The 20,785-nt window shown below is 42.4% G+C and overlaps 1 protein-coding gene across 1 annotated transcript in view; it reads left to right on the top strand.

The window, feature by feature from the left end:
• Positions 1 to 7,039: 7,039 nt before the first annotated feature.
• Positions 7,040 to 20,785, top strand: part of AGK (acylglycerol kinase) — a gene marked incomplete at both ends in the record, with an annotated part of 34,408 nt that continues 20,662 nt past the window's right edge. Inside the window, 3 exons of the mRNA XM_080619997.1 lie at positions 7,040 to 7,149; positions 15,998 to 16,037; positions 19,738 to 19,817. Of these exons, the coding sequence (XP_080476123.1) occupies positions 7,040 to 7,149; positions 15,998 to 16,037; positions 19,738 to 19,817 (230 nt within the window). The remainder of the gene's footprint in view (positions 7,150 to 15,997; positions 16,038 to 19,737; positions 19,818 to 20,785) is intronic.

Here is a 20,785-nt window from a genome sequence, read left to right on the forward strand (position 1 = left end):
AAAAGATGTCACATAAATGGAGTCAATAACGCCTGTGCATTTTGAGAGCATGGATAGCAGGTTTGTAACTGTGGCTCAAACTGCTTTCATTTAATGTAAAATACAAGACTGTTCTAATCTAGCCTTGTTAAGTCCCAGAGTCTTACACTGCCCCCAGCATTATCTTATTATAGATCCTTACAGCAGCATATTAAGTGAAAAGAATGCCTAACCAGTGCAAAAAGCAAAGCCAACCTTTGAACTGACACCAGACCACAATGTGATATGAATTCAAAGAAAATACACTCTATGCAGTGAAAGAAACTACAAGGAGTTCAAAAGGAATGTCAGTGTCATAATTACAATGTCAATTAGTAACACAAGAATAACAACAACAACATAACAATTTTTAAAACCATATCACTTGGGAACTTTCTGGAAGATAAATGCAATGTGAAGCTGTACAAAACCCAAACTAGATACAGAGCTTATTGAAATACATTTGCTGAAAATGCTTATACAGAGTTTATACAGAAAAGATGGTTGGAAGAACTCTCTAATGTCTTGCAAAACCTAAGGAAGCAGTATGTATGACAGGATCTGTATCTCCAGCAACCTTTCCCTCATGGGAGGAGTAAAAAGGTAAGCTTTGAAATAACTGAAAGCTGGGAGACAATGAAAAAGCTGAATATCAGATTTTATTCTAATTTAACCATTTTAAAAGAAAAAAAAACCAACAAAGTATAGTTATGCATTCATCAGCACATGAAAACATCAAGACCTTTGCTTCACAGACCAATGAAATGGCCAGTAACAATTCATGAGCAATTGTCAGTATTAGATGTGGGATATATCATTTGGCAGGGATTAAAGTAGACCAATTGATAGTAACCCAGCAGGATTATATTCTTCCTAAGTGGCCATATTTTGTGCTCCAAAATCCATGATAAATTAATCTTTTAGCTTCTACAGAGGCAAAGATATTTCGCTGGTGAAGAGGCATGGGAGTGGTTCATCATTACAGTGATGGATCTTTTCAGCCCGCCACTGCCTGCAACTGATTCTGTTGCTCCCCCAACTCCACCTAAGTAGAAGGATAACCCAACTTGCCATCACAGAGCACTGCCAACTGACTTTGGAAGAAGTGAAACTTTGAGCAAACACAGTAATGTGCTGGGTATGCAATCTAAGATGTCAGCCAGATGTGTTCAGTGGGCCGTGGTGATGCACACAATTGAGTCAAAACAGAATGAAAATAGAAGCATTTAATAGGAAACCAACTGGGACTCTCTTTTTCCTTCAAACCGTGGCTGCTGCTCTTTGATTACAATTGCCCAAGGCCCCACTCCATCTGGTCCATGGATTAGGCTGTCACTGCCTCAGTGAAAAATGAATCATTGTTACAGATGTAACTGTAGTTTTCAGAAGCTCTTCTGAATATAGGATCATCTGGCTATAGGATGTAACCAGGACGGCATATAGCAGCAGCTGGATTTTCAAGTAGATGATATCTTAACGTAAACACAGGTAAGTAGTACGCAACATCACATTTCTGGACAGAGAGAAATCAAGAAAAGCCTTAAATTTTTACACCATCTCATCCCACTGTACAACAGGGATAAATGAAGAGAATACGACATTTACTCTGGCTATTGAACAATGAGCATTAATCTCTGCCAGAATCAAAATGCAGGACTGGAGATTCTCATGGTTTAAATCACTCAGATTCTGTCTGCACAAGTGAAAATACCTGCTTGCAGGTATAAGCCCAGAAGAGGTTGGGTATTACCAGCATGCTGATTGATGGCTACATCCCTTCCAAATAGATGCTGGTTATAGTGGCACACACATACCATGAGCATGTCTGCACTATGCATTTGATGTCTCTCTTTCTCTCTCCCTCCCTGTGTTGTACTATTTGCTATGCAAAGTCCCTTAATATGTAGCAGTGCCATAGTAACAGCATGAGCTCAGAGATGAGTGGCCTTAGCCTGCATCAGCAGGACTTTCTTAAGGGCCATTTTGTCTATTGCCCTGCTACATTTAAAACTTAGGACTCGGGGCTGCTCACCCTAACTGCAGAATCACAGAATGGTTTGGGTTGGAAGGGACCTTAAAGATCATCCAGTTCCAATCCCCCTGCAACAGGCAGGGACACCTCCCACTAGACACTTCCACAATGGCACCTGCATTTACTGAATCCAAATAGGTTGGGAGTGAGTGCAGAGCCTTTTGAAATCTGTCTGTGCTAAAGGAACAAGCTCCTGACAAGACTGCCACAGAGCAATTTAATGGGTTTCTGCGGCTGTTCAAAAGCTATGAATATCTCTATTCATTCCCTTGGAAAAAAAAAGGTTAATAAACTCTGAGAATGAGGGAATATTTCTATGTAATAGCTCAGTCGTGGAAGAGGGGGCAGGGTGTAAAGGCGGTGGGTTTTTGCTGCAGAAATATGCTAGGCACAGTCCTGAATTTCCTTCTAGGGATGGTGAAGCACATGTCGTGTTCTGCGTACAGAAGAGCCAGAGAAGAGCATGGAAGGGAAGAAAGGGGAGAGATTATTCTTGTGCAGAATTTGCTAACCAACCAAAAACCCTGCCAGTGCTATTCAGATCTTTCTCCAAGCCAGTGGAGCAGGCACTAACTGCGGACATGACTACCCTGGGGACTCACACCTCCAGACTGAGCTGGAAATGAGGGCAAGAGAATCCATCATGAAGTTTCTCTGCTCTCACAGGTAGGAACTTTCTTTGATTAGCTTCAGTGGCTGCAGCATTCCCCTCTCTTACACAGGATGGTGGCCAGGGGTGGAATGGAGAAAAAGCTCTGTCTGCAGCCAGCCTGTGCCCATCGCTTGCAGGGAGAGAAAAGCTGGAGGGTGACGAGCCTGTAAGGCTGGAGCTCCAATCCCACAGCCTCATCTAGAGAGACAGGCCTGCTGCCATCTACCAAGCAAAAGGGCTCTTCCCCACCTTAAATCATGCTTGGCGTTCAGGTGCTGTAGAATTAAAGTAAAGCAAATTATAACCTCCCTTGCTGTGCCAGACACGAGAGATTTAGAGCCTAGGTTTTTTTCTCATCAGCTGTACAAAAGCTTTGCACTGATATTAATCATCTGTAGAAAGCAGGGGGGGCAGACTACAATCAGAAACAACCCTGCCTCGCTCTAGCAGGAACACAGGCTTACATTGGTGTGACAAACACGCAGCTTCTACACAGCCATAAATCTGGTCTCTTTGCAATACAAGCAGCTAGCTGCATTTTACTTGCACAGAAGCACCTGAAGACATACGATCACCTTGATGGCAGGAGGTATGAATGACAGCACTGCTATTTTATACCCTCAGCCTATCCTTAGCTGAGTCACAAATGCCAGAATAACCAGCAGGCAGAGGGGTCTCAATTCTTCATCACTATAAGGACGATAGAATGACTACACTGTCTGTTTCTTTTGCGCATGCACAGGCATATATCCTTTACACTACCATCATGAAAAACTCTTCTCTGCCCTTGTACAGCGCTGATACAGAACTTAGCAGAGATGCAAATAGGGTCATGCAGTTCAGCCATATGAGGCTTACCTATAGACCACATGGCTAGAATTAGCTTTCAGACCATGAATTTGAATAAAGCCCGACTGGTACTAACTGGTGACTGTAAGCAGGACTTCTGTTCCTGATTCTGAAGCTCCCACTCAAAACTACATATCAAATGATGAAACCAGTAACTTCAGTAAAATGATTATCTATGTTCAATCCCATTGCCAGAGAAACAGCAACAACAGAGAAATAGCAACAGAAAAACAGCAGTCCAGATGAGTTAGCTAAGATGAGGACCTGAGGACAGATTGTGCTGGACAAGAAGACTAAGTCATTCTCTGGCCTGGTCAACTGTAGGTCATTGCCAAGGAATCAACAAATTTCACCCACATATATTATTTCATCCACATTCTCTGGCTTAGAAGAGAAATTAGATAGTTGAGCATGTGGCTTTCCTAAAGTTACAAACAAGTACATCCCTGAAGCACAGTCATGTATCTGAGGCTTTTTCTTGCAATAGGCCTGGCGCTGGTGGTAGAAACACGATGACATTTTTGCTCTTCAAAAAATGGGTCAGACCTGAGCAACAGGGATGAGGTACTCACCCCTCTTCACACACAATTTGTGTGATAATTTTAGGTGACACGTCACCAGTCAAGTATTAGAGTTGCAGAAAAGCTTTTTGAATTACTCAATTTTTTTCCCCCACAAACCATCTAGTAATCAGAATAAAACAAAACATGTATTCCAGCCTCCTCTGAGCTTCTGAAAAAGGTAGCAGTCATTTTAATTGGCCTATAATACATAATACACTACATAATCTAGAGGACGTTCAGGATAAACACTTTATCTTCTCATTTTCCAGTACACATACTCTAATACCTGCTTCTATTGATATGACATGCAGAAAACTAGGACAGCTAAAAGAGAAGTACCTGGTGCGCACAGCAGCATGGCAGTTGTGATCTACCTTGAGGGTGATCAGACAGCCACAGTCAAGAACTAGGACATACATGTTTGCCGGGAGGGATTTCAGAATGGATGCTGCATCCTAAGTAAAGCCAAGTAATAAGACAAGCGCACAATCTGTTATTGTTATCTGCAGTGTTTCTGCCTTGTAAGAGCAGGTCTCTTAAAAAAGCCCCATCTCAAAATCACCACCCCAAATTGTCGGACAACATCACACAGTCCCTGAATGGTGGAGGTGGGGCAGGACCTCTGGAGCTCATCTAGTCCAGCCACCCTGCTCAGAGGAGGGTCAAGTCCCTCTGCTAGGGATGTTGAAAGACATACATAATTGTGAGCTAAAAACTCTCATTTATACTAACCCTGATGTGCTTTCACACATAGGAACCCAGGAACATTTTCATGCAGGCATCTAGCGACATTCAGTTCTTTCATACATTCAAGCATTTTTCTGACTGCTCCAAACATGTATTGGCATATTAAAGAGGATTTATTTAAAAAATTCAAGCTTGTTTTGGAAGCATCATTAATAAACACAACTGTACTCAGTAGAGTTGATTGTGAAACAGGAAGTTATAGACGCCTGTAAATTATTTATGGCACCTCATGAGAATTATGAATTTGAAAAGTATTTATTGGCACATAATATTTTCATAAGCTGAGGAAAAGATGGGAGTACTAGTATCTGTTGCTATCATTGCTGTTAGCAATTGACCACACCACCTGAATCCTCACAAAAAGTAGGACAACACCAAAAAAAATGTAAGACGTTTAATCACGCCACATCGCCTGGAACATTCAGCAGCACATCAAGCACCCGTACTCAGCACGCTGAGATACACTGGACAGATGAACCTGGAATATTTATGTGGGAAGCAATGGCTACTGGGTGGGGTGTACCTGAAATATTCATCAGGAGCTGACCATTTAATGTTTTTCTTAGAAAAACAAATCCCAAATCTTCTACTCTACAAAATGAAGGGAAAAGAAACCCCAAAACATCATAGGGAAAATAATCCATAGGGTTTAATCTGCTTTCCTTATCACTAACAGCAGAGTGTCTTCTGGACCATCTTCTGCATCAACTCGATTTTTGCAGAACAGACTTTTGCATACTCATAGTCCCTAATCTGGCCCCAAGCGGCCCCCTTAGGTTGCCACTCACATCCCATCTGGACAGCATTACGTAGAAGGATTTCGGCAAGCTCTTTACAGAAAATCCATTTTATTGACTTTCATATTTTTGTAAATGTTGAAAATTGCATTTGGCAGGAGGGAAAAAACATTCTGGAGAAAAAAATCTTCTGTCCAGTGCTATGTTCATTACCCTGACCTGCTGGTCCCTGACAGACTGTCTCCTTGTTGCCTTGAACCCTCAAGTCCAGGGCCCTGCCAAGAGAAGGGCTGTTGTCTACAAAAGCAGCGTTGCTTCCTCACCCCACTTATTTAGCCAGTGGCTCATTCTGAATGGACTGACATCTCTTCCTTCCTCATAGGACAGGGTCTCTCTGGCTATCAGCCACACATGCCTCCACTCAGCACTGCTGTGAAATCTCTGAGGCTGCTCATCATCTTTCAGGTGTTAATGCTAGAAGAGGCCACCACCATTAGGTTGTCCCAAAGTGAGTTCAGGTCACACAGAACCACAGACTCACAGAATGGCTTGGGTTGGAAGGGACCATAAAGCTCATCCAGTTCCATTCCCCTGCCATGGACAGGGACGTCTTCCACTAGACCAGGTTGCTCCAAACCCCATCCAACCTGGCTTTGAACACTGTATCCAGCATTCCTGGAGCTGGTCTTGCCAGTTGGCTGTGTTTTCACTTTTCCCTGGCAGGACGTTCATGCTGTTCATGGCTGCATGGCACCCTTTGTGAGCACAGCCTGTTTTCCATGCATGGTTGGAGACATTTCTCCTAGTGCCTTCAGCCATCCCGTTGGTGGGGCTTAAAAAGCAAACCCCAGGTACTCCCTAGACAACATTGCTTTAGCTGAATCTTCTGAAATATTTCCTAGGGAGCTCTGGGGGGGACACCATGGATATTTCTCATCAGTGTGAAAAAACCCCACCTATTCAATTTTGCCTTCAGCTACACAGAAAGTCTCTTGCTCCCCTTGCTCGGGCCTGCTGACAAGCATCCATGGATGCAGGTCACTTCATGTGCTGGAGGGCATCCACACAGTGAGGCTCGCTGAGAGCTGGCACACAGGTGAGTGTGAAAACACTTGTCCTTGGGATCTGTATATTGCTTCTTTTTTAAACCGAGGTAGGGTGCCAGGGTGGCATCTGGGGGCACTGACAGCCCAAGGCTGGCGCACCGTTACGTGGGTGCGGGATGAGATCTCAGCCCTGTGCTCCATCGTGGGGAGCAGGTTAGCTAAAGACCCCCCACAGCCGGGGTCCGGAGTCCAGCGGGGCCGCGACAGCGTCTCTGTGCGGAACGCCGGAGCCGGGGGAGCCGTTTCCAGCCGAGCCGCGCCGGGCTGGGCAGCGGCGCGGCGGTTCCCGCCGGCCCTTGCTGAGGGGAGGCCGGTGTGCCCCGGCACCGGGCGGCATGGCCGCAGCGATGAAAGTGCTGACGACGCTGAGGACTCACTGGAAGAAAACCACGTTCGGGGTCTCCCTACTGAGCTGGGGCGGGAACTGGCTCTATGGGAAACACTGGTAACTGCTGCCCGGGGCTGGGCCGGGCCGGGGCGGAGCGGGCTGGGAGGCGGGAGAGCGGAGCTGCCGCCCCGGCTGTGTGCCCACAGGCTGCCGCTTTCAGCTGGGATGCCCAGGGTGCTGGTCCGCTGGCTAAGACGGGATCCTCTGGCTCCCATGTTCTAGAGTGCTGCCCTCAGAGCGGCTCCGGCAGCTTGAGGGGATGGCTTTCCCTCCCACTCAGCAGCCATGACCTGGGGAGGGCTTGGTTCCTTTTTGTGGTTTCCCGCCTTGGCCCTGATGTAAGTTTGAGGTGGTAGTTTTCAACAGAGGTGTTGTTATGGTGACTTGAGTAGTTTTGGGGCCTATTGGAGAGGAGAAAGATGTCTCTCTTCTAACTTTAAAAGCAAATGCCATCAGCCGAGTGTGTGTCATTGCCTTAAACCAAGACAAGGATGAATAAAACCAGAGGCCCTACACCTGCAAATGGTGCCACTGGTGCCAGCTGATGTGAATCATGGAATCACGGAGTGGTTTGGGTTGGAAGGGACCTTAAAGATCATTTAGTTCCACCCACCCCCCCTGCCATGGGTAGGGACATCTTCCACTAGACCAGGTTGCTCAAAGCTTGTCTAAGCTGGCCTTGAACACTGCCAGGGATGGGCAGGGAAGATGTGCAGAGGGTTGTCATCACACAGCATGGTGGTCTTGAGCCTATTTTTCCTCTTCTGTTTTTCTCTTCGTGGTGCCATACACATCATGAATGATGCCAGGTTTGTGTTGCATCAGCACTTGTGCCTTGAGGCCTGGTCCTAGCAGCAGCCACCGTGCACTGTGCCTCCATGGTGCGCCTGCTTTGCCGTTATCACGCACCTAGTCAGAAGGAACCCATCAGCTGCTGCATAAGTTATACCTAGCGGGACATTTCCATTGTCTGTGGATAGCATGTTCCTTATAGTAAGCAAAATCGTCTTGCAGTTTTTGAATAGCCAGGCTTATTTTTAATCCCTGTCCTTTAAGATTATGATTAATACGTTTCACTAGAATGCAAGTATAGCCAAATTATTTTTAAAACCTTTTGGATATTTTTGGTGCTGTTTATTCTGTCACTGTCTTAATGTCTGTTTAATTACTACGTCATGATTTTAGCAGTGTTCTTTTCTGCTTATATGAAAATGCTGTGGAAACCTCGGTGGAAAACTTAAGAAAATAAATCAGTTTATGTTGTTTGCTGTACTTTCCTTCTTTGCTTCCCTTTGGCTGGAGACTTTTGCATTAAATCAGTCTTTGTTTTGAATGATACATCTGCTTTAATTGCTTACTTCTTACCAGAAGCAGTAAGACTTTGTTCGCTGCAGGGCAAACAGCAAAAAAACCTCTCCCTCATTACCTTTTTCCTTGTAATTGCTGATTGTAAGGCAGGCTGCAGTAGGACGGAGAATAACTGTGTGAAAGCAGTGATAACAAGGTCATGGTTTCAGGCGTACATTTGCATGGACCCACAGATGGAGAAGGATTACATAGTATACTGCTGTGTTGTAAATGTTGTAAGCATGAAACAAGTTGGGGGGTTTTGATGCCTTTGTGTAATCTCAGTGGACCCTTGAGCTTGCATTCCACTTCGACTGCAGTAAATAAGGAGGAAAATATGAAAGGCAAACAAAAGGGAAACTTTTGGTATCTAAATTTCAGTGCTTGGGGGTTATTTTCACCAAGTTGTAGGCTTGGTGCCTAACCCATACAATGTAGTGGGGGAAGAAAAAATGTTTACACATCCCGTTCTTCAATCTTCCCTCATATTTGAAAGGGGAAAAACCAAAGAAATTGGAAATGCAAGGTGGGAAATCCTGTGATGACAAACAGGTCTGTGTGATTTTGATGTAGGCTGAAGCACAACTGTAAAGTACTGCTTTCAGACATTTAAATACTGTTTGGAAAAAATGATAACCATTTAGCTGCAGGATTGTTTTAGCCAGGGAATAGAAAAAATGAGGAGTGATACAAGAACCTAATTGCAAGAGTGTAAAAATTCAGAGGCAGTCTCAGCAGTCCTACCATGTGTGGTACACTGTGCACAGTGAAGATCTTACCTTTTGGCTGCTGGACAGCGGGGAATAGGTCAGGATCCTTCTTTACAGCTTGTTGTGCCTCCAGATGTGGTAATGGCTTTTGGTTTGGTTTTTTTGTTGTTGTTTTGTGCATTCCCTCTTCCCAGTTTATATACCGTTTGTGTGGGGAGCATGAGAGGTGCTTTTTGCCCCATGGGCAAACTGCTGCAGGCAACACTTGAAGAGGTTAATGAGGGCTATTTTGGCCCTGAGGCTTGCTGTTATTGACATCAGAGGCCAAATTACTATGCATGAGGCATACTTCCCTAGACTTGTATTTGCCCTTTTTAGAACAGATTAAAGGTTTAGAGAAGTCTTGTGCTTGGGTTCCTGGCATCACTGGAGTGTCTGATGAAGGGGCTTGCTTTTAGCACATCATCAGTTTAGATTAGCTTCCGACTTCTTGGAATTAGCTGTCTGAGTTGTTGCTCATTTATTGGCAGCTGAGGAAAATTTTGTTTCTCATCCTGCATCCCTCTTCTTCCATTTTCCATCCTCATGGGTTTTCTCAGATATTACTCTTGCAAGGAAATGATCATTTGCCTTCTTGACTTCTCAAGGTTCGTTCTCCTTTTTGGATGCAGAACCTATGATGCCTGCATTAAGTGGAGGTATTGTAAATAACAATGTGTCCTGCAAATAAATGGCAACTCTTCTGTAGTCTATGTGCGCATCGGGACAGAAATGCTCTGGAGTACCTGTAAGACTTTATATGATACTGTGTGGACAAATAAGGACAAAAAGAGAGTTACCTTTTCCAGACTTGTTTCCCGTGACTGTTCCTTGCCTGGAAATGGATCTGGATGTCTCCCTCCTGCAGCCTGTGCTCTGGGGTTTCATGTGAACAGCCTTGTGCTCCATAGGCTGTAGAGGAAAGAAGGGCACTGGTGTGTAATGGTTCATCAACAGGTTAATCTAAAGGTTGTGGATGACCATAACTGTAAAAGTTGAGGAGCTTCTTAGCCCAGTCTTGTACGATACTTTCCTCAAGCGGCATTTAGTTTCTGGGTCAGTATGTTGGCCTTTCATCTTTGGAGGTGTCTGTTCAAATACTGACTGATTTAAAAATAAGGGGGTTTTGGATGAATGGGAGAAGTAAAAAGGGACCCTTGTGCTGATTCCCCCTCCCCCATTTGTGATTCACTTCTTAGAAGTATATAATAGGACAGAAGGTGCCTCCTCAAAAGAGACATTGATCGGGAGGTGGCAAGTAAAATGCTTGGCTTTATGTCTGGTTGAACTACTGTTAGCTAAAATCCTATTGCTGTCCTTACAAAACCTTAGTGAATCTTAAAATTCCTTTATTCCTCATAAACAGATACATTTTAAAAACCTTGCATTTAGGATAGCAAATACTCTTGTAGCACTGGAGAACTAAGAAGATAACTTTGTCACATGTAAGATTGTCTCCCTTTAATTTCTCTGGATTGCATGAATTTATGTATTAGCATGATTTCAGTCTATAGTGTATCATGCTACAGGTACGAAGGACACTGAATTTAATGTACTAGATCAAAGCTTAGAGGGTATGCAGATTGTCAGATACATGCTCATTCACATAATGTACTTCTGTTTAACTTATACATGTGGGGTTGATTACAGATAAAGATACTATATAATTGTTTAAAAATCTCCACGCGATTTGGAAGCCTCTCTCACCTTTATGTCCTGGGTCACCTTTACTGAACTGAGCTGCTGCTGTTCTTTGTATGTCCAGGTGGTGCAGTGAGTCACCAGCTGCATCAAAGCAGCAGAAATTTAATCTCTGACATGATGGACATCAGCTTAACTGATTCTCAGGTTTGTGTCACTGTGGTGTCACTGGGTAAGTGATCATCACTTTGGCACGGTGGGGAGGGACCTTTGGTACTGCACTGAAATGGTGGACTCGTCAGGTGCTCAGTTTTGCTCTGTAGATGTTAAAGTATTGACTTTCTCCACAGAAAATGCTGGCAAGGCATCTTTAACTGCTTGCCAGTAATCTGAGTATTATTGTTATCTGTAATTTGGATGTTAGTCTCTTCTGCTTATTTGCCAGCTGGTAACTCACTTTGCCACCTTTTTGCGTGTAGTTCCTGAGTGGCTGACTTTATTTCATCAAAACCTTGTCAAAAACCAGTATAAATTCTGAGTCTTGGGTAAAGCTGATGAAAACTAAGATTTGTCTTTCATTCCCTTCTGAAGCCAAGCTGGAAATAAATGCTAATATCCAGTAAAGAGGATGCTGTGCTCTTGCCATATTGGAAGCAGCCAAAAAGCTCTCTGCTAAGATAAAATCTCTTTCAGGATTTCTTTTACAGCTCTTGAATGAATGAGCCTGTATGCACAGCTTTAGTCATGTTTCTGCTCACAAAACTTTGTGTTTTGAGGCAGACACTGAACAGGAGACTTTTTAGTCTGCTGCTTGCTTGAATATACCTAATAGTTTTAAATTTAATGCTGCTAATCTTTTTAAAATGGGATCTCACACAGGAGCTTCTTTATACATTCGTAGTATGGTCACTTTTAAGGCAGTTGGTTTGGTTGTCTGTAAGACAGAGGCTTACCAGTGATGCAGCTGTGGGCCTCAAACAGCTTCTTGGTTTCAGGTTTGGTGTCTTCTTGTTGAGTTTGTCGGTTCTCTGGCTGACTTTTCATTATAGGAACTGACCTTTCAGCTCTGGCCCCTCCTGGTACTTGGGCAGAGGATGCAGCCTGAGATGGAGGAGCACACATACTCAACTGTGTGGATCTTTGTGGTTGTATGTAAGAGTGTTAATTCCCTATTCTAGCTGAAAATACCTGGGACAGGAGCAGTGGCCACCAGTCCTGTGCCAGAGATTTTGCAGACAAATCAGAGCAGCTGCTGTTTAAGCAAGTTGTACAGATGTTGTGCTCTCATAGCCTGGTGTGTTCTGGCAGCCTGACATGGCTTGGCACATGGTGAGCTCTGGACAGTTGCTCTTCCTTTATTTCTGTGTTGGTTCCTTGCTTTGGCATAAGCCTGCTTGCTTTGTTCTCCAAAGACCCCCCACTGCAGTGGCTGCCAGCCTTGCAGGATTGAGTTTATCTTTGTTGAACCAGTCAAAGTTCTGCCTGTGGGTTCAGCTTAGGACACCCTCTTTCTTTCATACCCCACTGCCACTGCTTGTTCCTCTCTGTCTCCCAATCTTTTACTGCTTAAGCAAGTTGGCTGGGCTATAAACTGTGTGATCCTTAATTCTTACAGCGGGAAGGCAGCCCTGGGTTGGCCAGCAGAATACTCCACGTCCGTTTGCTTTAAGGCTGGAGTTGTGTCTGTAAGCCCTTTGGGGAAGCATTAAGTAAAAATTGGTTTTTAGTTTGCTGTGGATATGGTGCAAGTCAGAATAAATCTCTTTGTGTTCTTTAAGGCAATGCAGCAATTTCCCTCAGCCTCCACCTGCCCATGTTCTGGTATGGTTGAAGAGGCTTTGTTACTACCTAGTATTAGTCGACAAAGTACAAAAAATCAACAGAATCTTATGTTTATTATTTAAGTCTTTTCTCTGGGTGCTGATATGCAGCCAGAGAATAATCTAATCTGCATTAGAGTATAGATTATTTTGATAATCTATAATACAATACATACCAAGACAGAAGACATTAAGAAACTACCTTTTTGCTATTATTAACATTTTTCTAGCTGTATTTATTACTTGATAGGACCTGCACAGGACTTCCAGACCCACTTACAGTACTTTAAGTGAGCCATATAAGATGAGTGAAGGCAAGAGCCTGATCCAGGAGGATGACTGCTGCTTTCGCAGATACACTCCTGTGAGTGCACATGTGCTATTTCTAATGAACTGTGAAGATAAGTTAAATGTTGATGTAGCATTTTAAGGAAATACATTTTTTCCTATTACATGGCACCTTTAAGCCAAACTTTGGACATCTTTAAGCCAAACTCAGATGACTTTGAAATATATGTCCTAGTTGAATCAGTGGAAATGCTTTGAGTATGGCTGGGGTGGCATGGAATTGTGGGTGCTATGCTACTGGAGAGGTGAGACAAATCACCTGTAAATTACTGGACAGGTTCTTCTGGTCTCAGAACCTAAACTTTTCCTTTTGACACCAAAATGATATATGTCAGGGTAGACTACTTCTGTTTCTGTAGATGCTTCAGTGCAGGCGAACATAAGCATAAATGTTGACGTCTAAACTGTCAAGCCTTAGTTTTATGGTGAAGACTTCAGTGAGTTGAATCAAGCTTGCATCCTTGACAGTTGTTTTGAGGGTCTTTGCAGATTGGGTCAGAGAGCACAGTATCTGTTACTTGCATTTGAAAAGCTGTGCTGGACTCCATTTTAAAGGTGATTAACGCTGCAGCATAAGGTTGCAGGCACCAGGAAAATGTACTGGCTGGCGATGTGACACAGCTTGACCTGGGGACAAAATGGCATCAATGTGAAGTAAACAGATAACATGAATCTGAGTAGAATTTTTTAGTATGCTTAGGACAGCAGTTGTCAACTGTGCAGCCATCATCTGAAAGTGGTTTTTTCTTGATACCCCATTGTGTTTCAACTTCACATACTGAAGCCGCAATTGCTTTGTGTTTGCTCTGGCCATGCATAGTCACAGGGGGGAAAAGAAGTCCCAAATGAGGGCTTGTGCCCTCAGTAGCACAGTGTGGACTTAGCCTGTCATGCTGTCTTGATTGAAATGGAATTAGCTGTGACAGTGTTGTTTAGCTTGGAATACAAAACCTTCTCAGAGGTAGTTATTGTAACTACAGTGCTTTCATTATATTACTGCAACCAAAACCAAGTTTGTTGCTCCTCTAAGTAATATGTTAGGTGCCTACTACAAATGACTTACTCCTTTTGTTTTGAGGAGCAAACATGATAGTTAAGAGCATTCCTCTGAGGAATCTGGGTTTTTAGCCAGACAGTTACTTGTTATCCTGTTGAGGTATTATTCACATATTTTCTTTCTCCATGCTTGAATTCTTCCTTTGTCTTTCTGTTATTGCCAGGAATAAATCTGTGGCTTTTTTGAAATAGAGTTATTTTTTCAGACCCAAGCTTTGTATCTCACATGAAGTCACCCTGCTTCTCCTATTATGGCATTGCGGCGTCTTTTGGTGATGCCAGAAAGAGCAGCTTACGTAGCTCCAGAAACAGATAAACACCATGAAAGCATGGAATTGAATAGATCGCACTTGTGTTTGGGTCCAGAGTTCTGACCAAGGCCTTGCCTTCTGCCATTCCCGTTGCAGGATTTGGCCTGGTGAGCCACACTTTGTGGCAGGAGTGTTCTGCTTTCCTAGTCACTTGTTTTTCCTGGTTGGCCTTGAATCCTTTTAATTGGTGTATTCAATTTGATATGCTGACTGTAATTGGATTTTTTTTGTACTAGGTATTTTTGAGGCAAAAATATACTGTCTTGACAACTATTGACAAGGGCATGCTGAAGAAGTTCTTTGGTTTTAGCAAGGAGGGGGAGTGTCTGGTATCTAGAGGACTGGTGTGACTTTGAGCAGTGCAGAACAGGACTCCCTGTTTTGTCTGCAAGGGCATTTTTTGGTCTGGGGAAGAATGCAATTTTGTTCCTCACCCAGTAGCTCTATCTCCAGTTTGTTTGCCAACTGTACCTTGCTTGCCACCTTGCTAATGTGGTCTGTCACTGATGGCAAGCACAAGGATTAGTCTGGAATTTATTTCTGAATTGATTGTCAGTGACGTTGCTAATACTTACCTTTTCTTCTTTGTTTTTAAACTTCATTTAAGTGAGTTGAGTCATTTTTCACCTCTCTTGAGTTACTGCTTTGGGCCATGCTCAGACCTAGGTGGGTGGTAGGTCCTGCATTAACATGTGTTCAGCTTACAAAGGAGCAAATGGAGAGGGGAGTTCACAATTACAATGCACAAAGGTTTAAGTCCGTGGTCTTAAGTACACTTAAGTCTACTCTAAACCCCTTCTATGCTGCCAGAATGGTATGTGCCTTCAGTGCAAATAACAGACAATACTAACATTGGAAAGATGCGCACCTTAGATCTGGAGAACAGTTATGTATCGATTTAAATAATAAATCACAGTTATACAGTGTCTTGTAGATTATATAATCTCAGTACACTGGCATCCTGGTCTTTCTTTTCATAGACTCACAGAATCATAGAATGGTTCGGGTTGGAAGGGATTTGGTTTGAGTTTGGTTAAAGGTGATGGGCAGGGACACCTTCCACTAGATCAGGTTGCTCAAAGCCCTGTCCAGCCTGGACTTGAACATTGCCAGGGATGGGGCAGCCACACCTTCTCTTGGCAACCTGTGCCAGTGCCTCACCACCCTTGCAGTAGGGAATTTCTTCCTTCTGCATATTTCTTGTAGGCCCCATTTAGGTACTGGAAGGGTGCTCTAAAGTCTCTTCTGAACCTTCTCTTCTCCAGGCTGAACAAGCCCAGCTCTGTCAGCCCTGTCTTCATAGGACAGGTGTTCCAGCCCTCTGAGCATCTTTGTGGCCTCCTCTGGACTTGCTCAATAAGAAGGTCCATGTCCTTACGGATGTTTTCTGCTTTTCTTTACTATAGAAAGGGTGTTTGTGTGCACATGCAGAAATAAAATATGCATGTGTGCTTAAATAGGTGTGTTTCATCCTTAAAATGTGTTAAATAAGTCTTAACCTGTTCGTTTGTTTTTGTCTGTTGTGGTGCTCAGAGTGTGTGTAAAATGGGTATGTACCTACATTTAAAAATGAGCAAATTGTTTTAAGCTTACACAACCTAACGTCCACTTTCTTTTCTGTCTTACCTAATAGTGATAACCTGCTACGAAGAGCTGCATGCCAAGAAGCCCAGGTAATACTGTTTAAAGTGATAAAATTAGATTAAAATCTCCCTCTAATCTTGGTTGTGCAGGGCTCCTGAGATTTTTCCCAGCGGGCCCTCTCTACGTGACAAGCTTTATAATGATGCCATCTGTGTTCTTTTGCTGAAGTGCCAAAGGGGGGATGAGGCCTCTGGCCTGCAGCTGCATACTGTACATTTTGTGCCCTGACTGCTTTGGGATGGATGGTGCAGTGTTATCACTGGGGGAATCTTAGTTACTGCTGTAGCTACGCAGACCTCCATTTCTGCAGGTGTATTCTGTTCCTGTAACATTGTGGTATGAAGATGACTTGTTGATAAAACAGGAGACTGAAATCTGCACTACGATGGTTGTAGCTCTGGACAGAAGCGGTGCAAACTGCTTCAGGTTAGTGCTCAGCTGGAGAGACCTTGCCCTTGTCAATTTGATCCTGAGTGACTTTACAAGGATACTAATTGTGACGGGTGACCGAGCACTTTTGAAAGCCATGTACTGGGACCTCAATGGAGACAACCCATTTGCTGATTACTGACGAGAAAACTAGTATTCAGAGAGAGTTATTCTCTGAGTATACTGACTGTTGTATTTTGTAGTTTGTCACCTGTATGGGCAACCAGCAATGAACAAATTCCCATACTGTAGTATTCTCATAAATAAATCTTGTCCTTAATAAGCAGTCTTTCAGGGGCACAAGTGCTGCTGTCCATGGATGACATTGCTGCACAGGTACTGCCCACTTGCTCTGGTTACCTTGGTGCTGTGCTGCAGGATTTTAGGAGTCTTTCTGCCTCCCACAAATAAAGTTTATTCTAAACTTGCTTCTCCGTGCCAGGTCTTGGAGATTTGGCAGGGTATAACACTGCTCCCATTATTGCTACATACTCATGCCTGAGAAAAATGGTGAAAATTAATTTTCTTCTTTCACTGAGATTATCCTGCTTCTGAGGTACACCTGAATAATGCCAGTTTTAGCCTGCCTGCTGTTGAGGGAAAGATATTCACAGCACCTTAATGTGGGCAGTAGAACTTCATACCAGAATAAATGTAAGAAAGTCTCATGGAAGAATAAGAAAAATGTTTCCTTGAAAGTACTGTTTTCATAAATGGAACTTAGAGCTTCCGAATCAAAAGCATTTCCAACTCATACTGTCATTTGTTCTTGATTGTTATGTTTTTGATACTCATTTTTATTGCATAATATCAAAGTGATGGAAGTTTTTTTTATATCACCAAATATAGTAGTTAATACCTCAGTATTTGAAGCATGCTGACCAAATTACAAAAATATAGAAAAAACAAACGCTTTGATGAGATTGTATATAAGGAGAAGTTACAAGTCCTAAGTCAGAAAGGTGTAACTGCTAAGGAAAGACTGTTACGAGAAGATAGTTCTGTTGTGCAAATTCTGTCTTTCCTGTTTCTTAATTCCAGCTATTAAGTGATGGGATCTAATCCAATACGGCTTATTCTCATAAATGAAAGCGCAAAAGCACTGTCAATAGAGCTTCCTGCAGTTTCAGTGGTTAAAGCCTGGGAAAATATCCTGCAGAAGACTCCTGCATTAGACAGGAATGAACCAGAAAGCCTAGTAATCAATTCTTGCTGTAATTTTCATTCTCACTCATATATCAGGGCCGAATACTGCTTGGAAACACAGAGCAATACAGCAATAAGGCATTAAATGTCTGATATGTTCTTTAGAGAAACAACAATCTGTAACTGTTTGAAAAATGGTATTTGCTTTATAGTGCTGTGTAAGCATGGGGGAAAAATAGAGACAGGCTCACGCAAGAAAAGGTTTAGTCTGAGTGAAGCATGGGAAGAGGGGTTCCCTATTATTTGACATCAGATTTCTAAGTTTTTAAGCCTGTCACAATACCAAATTAATGAGGCACCCACTTTGCTGCTGAAGTATCTGCTACAGCAGTATTTCATGCAACGATTCCACCATGCATGTCTGAATTTAAATATCAGTTTATGATGACAGCCTTGAGGTGGCAAATGATCATAGAAAGAGTCTATGATAAAGAACCCATTGATCATATCTTAAACCTTTTCCACCTTGCTCTGTGGAATAAGCCAGTGTCAGCTGACTGTGGACATCTTGTGCAAATGTGGCCTCGCTGATTGACCTTGTTGGTGCTGAACTCTAGGCATGTGTTAAAGAGGTCCAGTTTAGCTGGCAATTAATTCACTCTCTGAAGCAGGGACAGTTTCCTTCAAAGGAACGCAGTTTCTCTGTTAGTTTTCATAAAGCATTATAAAGCCTTTGTATAAAGAGGTTTTCATAGTTGCAAAATACTGATTGTCATCTTAAAAGTCCAGAATACAATACCTGGAAGTGTGCATTTGACAAGGAAGAGAAAAAGACATTGACTTTCCTAAATTATACCTTCATATATAGATTTAATAACCATTTTGAATGCCTGGCATTAAGTTGTCTTTCCTTATGTTGTGTTCTGAAAAAGAAAAAAACCAAGGATTTCTAGAATATTGCATTATTATTTATTTCCTGTCTTAAAAATCAGCATTTGCTGGAGCAATGCCCCTGTATGTAACATAAATGTTAAGCACATTACATAAAGAGGTGATTATGTCATTGCTCATAAATTCTTTATGAGTCTTGTTAGGCTGTTTAAAGCAAGCAAATACAGCACATTGTCCCCCCCCAAGCAAATAATTAGTTGTTTCTAACAGCTGTAATGTGCTAGAGGGACCCCTGTATTTCCCAATTCCTGCCTAATAATTGCAATAAAAGAAATTGGTCTATTTTTGAGCTGATTTTTGAGTAAAGCTTAAGAGTTACTGATTTGTTTCCCTTTCTTTGAAGATTCCTTTTCTCTCAGCAACTTCTCTCATCCTTTTCCCTTCTTGAAGAAGAAATGTGAATGTTTTAAGCAACATGGCCAGCTTCATGCTTCTTTTAATTGAGGTTTCCTGAGCAAAGTTGGCAAGTGGAATTGATGATAAATTTAAACAGCTAACATTGTGTACAGTGTCCATCTTCTTCAAAATAAAAATTCCTGATAGTGGGATTAATTTTCAAGATAAACAAAAAAAAAACCAACCCAGGGCAGTTGACTATGTCTTGCGTTCAGCGCAGCAGTCTTTTGTTCCTGCTTTATTTCTGGGGCTTCTGGGTGCTACTGCTGAATATGTTGCCATCATAGCACTCAAAACCAGTTTTGATGTAGAGGTGAGGATGACTTTAGGTGACTTGAAAGAGGTTTGCTTTCTCTGGTAATTGTCTTTCTTATCTTCAGAAACTTAAGCATAGAAAATACAAATATGAGCAGAAGAGATAGAAGAAGTGAAGTACAGAAGTGGAAAAAGATGCAGAAAGGAGGTGTCAGGCAGGTGTATGAGAATTACATAAGGGAGGAAAATCACGTAACCTTCAAGTCAAGGGTAGCTTCCTGGATCTGTGCCCATGGCAGAAAACCAGAGGTTAACACAAACAAAATGTTGGTGGATTTATAAAAAATGAAGAGTACTTGTGACAGTGGTGTGAGCTGTTGATAAGAGGGCAGGTCTTTGAGGTGGAGACCTGTACAATGGCTAAAGATGGAAGTCATTTGAATGGCATGAAGCTTGAAAGCCCATTGGCATTCGTAGAGATGCATTCTTTTGAAATGTTTTACCAATGTGCTTTAAAGATAAATTGAACTCTGCTCTTCTTCGCTTACTTAGGTTTTTGGCAACCAGCTGATCCCTTCCAGTATGCCACTGAAGAAAGCAACAGTGTTCCTCAACCCAGCAGCTTGCAAAGGGTAAAATTCCCTGTTCCCTACACTCATACATGAGGCCCTCTTTCTGTATTTTTGCTCTGCCATCCACTTTAAAAGCCAGCCAGATTTTTGAGCTCATTTTTACCTCCCTCTGATGCCAAGCTGGTGCTATGTAACTATGCCAAACTTTATTTCACTGAAAATATTGGGATGAGAAATAGAACTAGGTGCTTGAGGTGAAAGAGTGATTTCTAAACCTATGTATATATTTAATTTTTCTTCTGTCCTGTGTTTCGGCCTTTGTCATTCCTTTGTGTGTGGAATTCTCTCATATTGCTTCCAAACTTCTGTATGTGATGCATTTCTGTCCTCAAAAACTATAGAAATAAAGAGATGACCTTGATTGCTTCAAGACTTGAAGTTAGCCAGCAGTGACCTTACTTCTTTGGGAACCTGTCCTTGAAAAGGGATGTGTCCACAAACTGAGAGGCTAAATATGGGCTCAGAGCAAGACTTCTGAAAGAGGTCGGCTGCTATTTTTGCATGCTCATTAGCAGAAAAACAGTAATCTTGGATATGCTGTGTGTCTGTTTCTGCTGATCAGCTAAGCTTCATATCGGTTGCATCTTGCGGGAGAGGCAGGAGTTGTTAGTAATAATATGAAAGGAATAATATACCTGACATGGAAGTGCTTGGACTTACGTGCTTTTGTTCAAAACACCCATGACTAGAAAATGCAAAGTGTTAATAAATTAAGTCTCTGACTTCTAGACTCATGTTTGCTTGTAAGCAATTTATAGTTAATGGCATAATTGGTTTATTATGCAGTTACAGGCAGAAAATGTATCAGTCCTTTAACAAAAGAAGGTCACATAAGATTTTGCTTCTAAACTTATAATATGTAACAGTAAATGTTTTTTTAAAAATGTTTCTGAAAACCTACAATGAGCTTTCTTTGTGGTTTTAAAGCCTGGTGCTCTGAAAGGCATTAATTTTCTAATAAATTTCTT

Source organism: Psittacula echo, assembly GCF_963264785.1.
Source record: "Psittacula echo genome assembly, chromosome: 1".
Lineage (NCBI taxonomy): Eukaryota > Metazoa > Chordata > Aves > Psittaciformes > Psittacidae > Psittacula > Psittacula echo.